Source organism: Carica papaya, chromosome 8 (genome assembly GCF_054855325.1).
Source record: "Carica papaya isolate Zhongbai chromosome 8, ASM5485532v1, whole genome shotgun sequence".
Taxonomy (NCBI): domain Eukaryota; kingdom Viridiplantae; phylum Streptophyta; class Magnoliopsida; order Brassicales; family Caricaceae; genus Carica; species Carica papaya.
The window spans coordinates 1,551,669-1,558,580 of record NC_142316.1 but is presented as its reverse complement, the minus strand read 5'-3'; the positions used below and the strand labels follow the sequence as shown (position 1 = coordinate 1,558,580).

Sequence of the window (6,912 nt, the reverse complement as noted above, 5' to 3'; positions counted from 1 at the left end):
TTTAATTTATGTTTTTGAATAATATAATTTTTTATTATGAACTGCTCATTTTGATTTCAACAATGATTTCTTTCTTGTATTTTATTCTAACATGATAAAAATTTAAAAGACCCTAAAAAATATGGGTTATGATACACATATATATATATATTAATTATATTATATACATATATCAATCAAAACAAAACAAGCTAAGCTGCAATTGATTCAAACGGCTACAACTATTAATAATTGTTGAATTATTAATGAAAAAATTTAATTAATTAAACAGACACCTCATAAACTAGGTCACATGGCCATGTTTTAAGTGCTAATACATTTAATTATTTAAGGAATTATATATATTACATACACACGTGTATGTATAATATTAGCATAAATTATACACATCATTTTTAGCTTACTTCACAATTATTATCTTAATTTCTTTTAATATCAGGTGAAAATATATTAGATTAAAAGCTTAATTACATTTAGAAAAATGGTTTCAGAGTAATCCTCATCGGTTGACTGTTTGGAAGAGAATTAGAGTGTATAGGAACCCACTCAGGCTGCACTGCATAAGGCCAGTTTAGTATATGTTCCCCAAGAACTTAAGAAGGGATTGACTTGAGAATCAGATAAAGCATACACTATATATATATATATTGAAATAAAAAGCATACACTATATGTTAAGAAAAGAAGGTGGGAGTCATCTAATTGCCACTTGAAAAAAGAAAAAGGAAAGTAAAATCTGAATCATTTATTCATACTATAAATCTCCAAAGATTAATTGTTCTGTAACACACTACTGACTTATTGCATGTTCTGCATATTTTAATGTGTATTCCCTCTTTGTAGAGCAGCAAACAGTACCAAAAGAATGGGAGAAGCAGCCAAAATCAAATATGGTAGGGCTTGATTTAGTGTACCTTCCTCAACTTCAATCTCCTTTAAAGGGTAGTTGGATTTGTTGTCAACAAATGCCTCAAAATAGTTCTGGTAGCCTGTGTTCATAGGTAGACTTGAGCTGGTAACCTTCATCATTTCCATGGCCTAACATGAAAAAAGCCTTCAAATTATCAGGAAGTAATTTCATATGAACAGAATACATGATGCAATATTGTCTTTCATTTGAATTAAGAATGACCGAGATTGACATTCACATTTGCGATTTAGCACAGTTTTTTGTCCCCCCTCTGACTACTGCGAGTTTGTTAAATGCGACATACAAATATCTTTTCTTTTTCTGTTATCTTAAAAGAAGAGACAACCCAATGCTACTCGGCAGCAGCACCAATGTTGAAGCCTACTGCTTAAATTCAAAAAGTTGATGCTAAAACAAAATGTTTCCAAGGACATGTTTAAACATGATATTTCAAATTCTATTAGAAAGATATATGATGTGTGTACATTTGTAGTCTAATGATCTCAAGAACGATAATCACAGTACTTCTAGCTAATGGCTTTGCGAGTTGCATATCATATCAGAATTGACCGAAGTCTATTACAATTCTGGATATGTAAGTTCTGTTCATGTCTTTTGAATGTGGCCCGAGACGCCAGAAATGTGGTGTGATTTCTGAGCACGAAAATATTTCAAAAGGGAGAATTCTGAACATATCACATCCCACACTAATAGTGCCCTGGAAAGAAAGAGTGCTAGTACATATTTGTGACTCAATGACCTCAACAAACCAATCATTAGTACTTCTGGGTAATAGTTTCATGAATATTTAACGTTTTTCATAATAGGAAAGTGAAGTTGCATGAAGAGTCCAAATTTTCTTTAAAATGCTACATAGAATTACCCGGAAACTGAACATGAATTGCCTTGCTTTCTTGCTCACTTCAGCATTTGGGTGAGACTGAAGCTTCTCATACATAATTCTAGCATCTTCTGGCCTGCCAACAATAGCTATTTGTTCTTTTATCTCAATTGCAAGAAAAAAAAATTACTATAACTGTTGAGCAAGCAGAAAAAGACAAAATTATTAGCCATTCTTGGAAGTTCAAAGATTGTCCAAGATCATGTTCTAATCAACATAGTCCTCTACACCAAGTTGAAAATCAGCTACTATACCTACTAAGTGAATCTTGACAAGTAGACCACTGTAAAGCAGCTAATCCATGAAGTTCGCTCTGCAAAATCAAACAAATGCATGTGTAAGTGGTTTAGGAAATTTGATAGAAAAAGAAACGTCATAATATAAATCAACTCTCTTTACCAAAAGGCAGCTCAGAGTGCACCTTATCATCTTATTTCCATTTATATCTTATTTCCATCTATTGTTTTACACTCTGAATCTAAAGCCAGTATCATGCAACTTAAGTATTCATAAGCTCAGCAATATAACAATTGTAACCTTATACTAAATAGATATTGACACAAAAAGTTGAATCTGTTAGATATACCAGATCCTGAAGTAGACTAACTTGCAACCTAAATGTGCATTCCCATGGCTGGCAAAATTTAGACCATGCACTCAGATAAAACTATAAAGTTTTGCTTTCATAATAAGGTAATTACATCTTTAAAAGATTACCTGAAAAGGCATTTTATCCATTACTTTTTGATAATAAGGTAAAGCCTCTTTAAGCTTTCCAGAACCCATCAAAGAGTCACCATCTTTCAGTATCTGCAATACCATATGTTTAATTTAGAAAAGAGGCCACGAGCTTAATTCTTCACCAATAAAGGTGTAATATTAACCAAAACCAAAAATTTAGAATAAAACAAAATATTATTTCAATCATTTTTCTGAAAGGAAAGCAAGCTTATGGAACAAGCAGGGGAGCCAACTTTTATTACCCTTTTATGCCATAAAGGAAACTGTTGTATACTCATCAAATGTAATCTTTCAAGATTTTTATTCATCAACACTCCTTAACCCTTATATAGACATTCTAAATTACAAGCTTAGACATCCCTGTTTACGGAAATTTTCAACTTGATGCCATATTGAGCAGATACCAGAGCATGTACCAGACATTAAAGTCTGGAAGCACCATAGTGAACCAAGCAGCCCCAAGATGAAGTGGCCATAGGACTACCAAGAAACAAGTTCATAACATCATCTCTAAGTTCTCCTGATACGATGATCTATATAATAAGTATTGCAAGTAAAAAATTGAAGGGTCCGATGTTTTCAACCTATAGCATGCATCAACTTTTATCAGAAAACAACACTTAAATCGGTAAAATGCTAATATTTTTCTCCAAGACATGCCACATACAGCAAAATCAAGCATCCAGAAATAAAATTCTTAATAAATGCAATTCTACTATAAAATTTGAAATTTATCTTATGAATTTCCTGAAGTTCATATTCGTATTTTCACATAAGGATGATGAGAAGGCAAAAAGGCTAAGTTAAAGTAGTCTTGCCTTTTATTTACCAATTATACCTTTGTTCTAAGAGTACCTTCTCACACTCCGCTTTTAGCTTTGCATCAATATTTAATCCCATCTTCTTCTTGTACTCAGCAATTAATTGTCTTGTTCGTTTGTCTTTAGCAGCTCTGTCTTCTTCTGTTTCTAGAGAATCACCTGGTTGGATAACCCTCCCACCACCAAACTAAATAGATGAAGAATAGAAACATGTTACGAGTAGCTCAATTACAAATAAAGTAAAAGAAGATCGAGGCGAATAAAAGGTGGCTTTTCTTATTGCAAAAGCAAGAGAACTTGAGAATTTTTTTAGACTAGCCAGCATTTTCTTTTATCAACCACCTTTGATCCCAACCTGGGAAGGACACAGAGAGCTTGAAATAAAGCTTAAGGAAAACCTATACCTTATACAACAAAAGCAGAGGAAGCACTCCACAGATCCTTGAAAGGCAACAAATAGATAGAAACCCAAAAAATATGAAACAGTCTCACAGAAAATTAAAGGTAATTCTTCACTAAATGAAAAAGTTAAAGACGGAATATAAAGATCTGGATTTGAATCTTAATAATCAACTTAAATTCTCAATAATGTACCAATAGTAATCATAATAGTGAATGTAGCTTTTACATAGGCACCAGATATACAGAAAAAATAGAAAAATAAAAAGGGTGTTGATAGTGTATAAAACATAATAACTGCATACTGGTAGTCCTTTTGTTTCATTGTTGACTTTTTTCCAAGTTATAAATGAATTATTTCTCAGTTTTTTCCATTTGTTTCCAAATGGTACTTTCAGTACATTAATATTAGCACCATAACAACTAGTATTTGACAAAATTACTTGGTTTCCTCTTGTAACCTAAGATAATAATTTTTTCTAACCTGTCCATTCAACTTGGTAAAAACAACTAAGGGCAACCAATGAAAACAACTCTCCCCTGTCAACCAGATTAATCAAATAACATAATCACCAACATGGGCAAAGAAATACCAAGTCTAATCTTGAAATAATGGTCACATACCGTCTTGGAGATGTTGCTCGGTCTTGGAAAAACTCCCCATGTAGAAACCTTAGGCTTATAGATGTCCAAATTATCTTCCTGGACTTGTTCAGGCGTTGATGTCGTTGCCTCATCAAACCTGCTTGTGTCTCCAACAATGATCTCCACCTCAGGCAAATCTCCTTCAGGAAAAGGGTCTGATAATGGAACCAGTCCAGGTGGCAGTCCCCTGCTCTTTTTCTTATCTGCAAACTCAAGCCCCACGAAATCAATGCTTGAAATCTTCAGCTCTTCTTTTTTCTCGATATTTCTCGGTGCAACCTCATCTGGTAGACTCGACTTAACCTCTCCTTTCAAACCTGTAACCAAATGGATGGAAGTTTACCAATAGTATATTATATTAACAAACAGTCAATATAAAAAGGGATAGAGATCTCTGCCATTCTGGGAACCCAAGAAGTTCTAGATTTTATACAAAAAGAAAGGGCTTTTCCATACTCTTCTTTACTGTCAATTTCCTATTCATTCCAGGAAACCAAACAATATACCAGGAAAATAAAAAATGATTCAAGAATATTACCTTTATCAGTTTCACTTTCCCCACCATCCTCCACACCATCATCAACTTCTTCATTCTTCCTGTATTCTTTATCTTTCTCCATTTCAACCTCAACCGAAACCAGCACTTCCCCATTACCTAAACCCGGTCCGCCAACGTTATCTCCATTTTTACCAGCTGGGTTTTGCTTAAGCTTGAATTTCTTGTAGGCCTTAGCTCTCTGAAAAGCAAGTTTCACAGGATCCACAGGAGCTGGCTCTGTCTCAGGCTTAGTTTCCGTCGAGTTACCCGAAATGGGTAGTGAAGGTTTTTGAGGATTAGATTGGTTTAGACAAAGTGAAAGTCTGAATCGTCTAAGCACAGCGGGCCTGTGTTGGTTAGTCAAAAGGAAATTATTAGGGTTTTTGTTGAAAGAAGAAGAGAGCCATGAGTTTGGGAGAGAAGCCATCGTCCATGGATTTGTTCCTACTGGCTTCGCAAGCTAAATTTTGTGGATTTGACACATCGGTGTCGGATTTTTGACCGTTAGATTTAGAATCGAATGATAATCGTCGGATAAGATAAGATTTTATTTCAAAAACAACTGCGTGAAAATTTTCAAAACACACACTTAAAAAGCTTCGATCATTTCAGAGATTACAACGAATTAGGGTTTTACAGTACCAGCTAAATTGTCGAAATTGCACAGAAACAACAATACCACTGTCTGATTATAAACGAAAAGGTTTCCTACATTTTGGATACCTACATTCATCGCCATTATTATCGAATCTTATTACAGGTTCTGCAGCAATCAACCTACTTGCTCGAATTACAGTTTGATTTTGAAGAGCAAGGTGTTTCACTCTCACCAGATTGGATTTCGGAGATGATTTCGAAATATTTCTATAAGCATGTGGTCACAACAAGAGATTCAAACTCATCCAAATCTTCAGGATCCGCCATATCTTCTTCGCCGCTTCCCATACCTTCCAGGCCTACTGTCCAAACTGCGTGAATATTCATAGTTAATTACTCAATGTTGTAAGCTTGTCTTTCGCTTGTTCTGCAAATAATCATTAACCGATCCTGTAACTTTAAAGAACTCACCTAATGACAATGCGCATTCACTTGACTAATGATTTTTTGACTAATTGCATCATGAGCGATTTCCATTCTCTAAAAATAATTCCAATACTTTGCCAAACCAATAGAATATCAAGACTGAAATCATGATCTTTACATGCATTAATGTATGTGTTGAGTTTTCTTCAAATTGTTTGTTGTTGTCTTGAATCCTCGTCAAAGCTTCCTCGAATCGATTAAGTCATGTGATTCCTCACTAGTTTTGTGTTCTTAATACTTTTTTATCTCGTGAGTATTTTCTCACTAATCCTTATATTCTTGTTTGAGATAGAACACGTATATTAAGTATATGACACCGAAGGAATGTCGTCCGTGTACATCATGACCCGGAATTAGAATTCTAAAAGTATGTAAGTATTTATCTCTAATTTTTCCAATATCTCTCACACAATCATTAAACTTTTTATTGTTTTTATCTTTTTACACCACACAAAAAATAATTAAAGGAATGAGTTTTACAATTTTTGATTTTTTTACCAATCCCACTCCAAGCCCAAAGTTCATTTTTCACCGAATCTCCCGATCACCTAATTAATACCCGATAAACTATACACTACATCTCATAAACTATAAGTCACCAGACACTAAAGGAGAAGATGGTTGCATGATTCAACAGCCTCCATACATAAATAACAGTCATTAACCGTAATGTGACCTTTTCTCATCAGCTTGTCAATAGTGAGGATGCATTCCCGACCTACTTCTCGTATAAAAAAACCAATTCTTGGTGGTGTCTTCACTTTTTAAATATGCAAATCTGAAAATTTCACACCATCTTCCACCCTAGTGATCAAATAGTTATAGAAGGACTTAACTATAAAGATATCATCTCTTTTGAACTTCCACAAAACCTT

General features: G+C 34.1%; 1 protein-coding gene across 2 annotated transcripts; it reads right to left on the bottom strand.

The window, feature by feature from the left end:
• Positions 1–724: 724 nt before the first annotated feature.
• Positions 725–6,275, bottom strand: LOC110806802 (cytochrome C oxidase subunit). Of its 2 annotated transcripts, XM_088209665.1 has the most exons (8): positions 6,023–6,275; positions 4,955–5,922; positions 4,396–4,733; positions 3,407–3,559; positions 2,528–2,620; positions 2,065–2,123; positions 1,793–1,886; positions 725–1,037 (listed from the first exon to the last, which is right to left on the bottom strand). In XM_088209665.1, the coding sequence occupies exons 2-8, from the start codon at positions 5,379–5,381 to the stop codon at positions 819–821; spliced, it is 1,383 nt and encodes a 460-aa protein (XP_088065791.1). In that variant the 5' UTR covers positions 5,382–5,922; positions 6,023–6,275; the 3' UTR covers positions 725–818. The 2 variants fall into 2 exon arrangements, with proteins under 2 accessions (XP_088065791.1, XP_088065790.1); XM_088209664.1 differs by lacking the exon at positions 6,023–6,275 and having other exon boundaries at positions 4,955–5,999.
• Positions 6,276–6,912: the final 637 nt, after the last annotated feature.

Bases quoted from the DNA above. Each gene is read 5' to 3' on its own strand.
- LOC110806802 (XM_088209665.1), bottom strand. From the start codon at position 5,381: ATGGCTTCTCTCCCAAACTCATGGCTCTCTTCTTCTTTCAACAAAAAC. The intron at 3,560-4,395 runs GTATGTGACCAT...TCATCTATTTAG, and splicing joins CGAGCAACATCTCCAAGACG to TTTGGTGGTGGGAGGGTTAT. The intron at 1,038-1,792 runs GTAATTCTATGT...TTTTCATGTTAG, and splicing joins AATTCATGTTCAGTTTCCGG to GCCATGGAAATGATGAAGGT.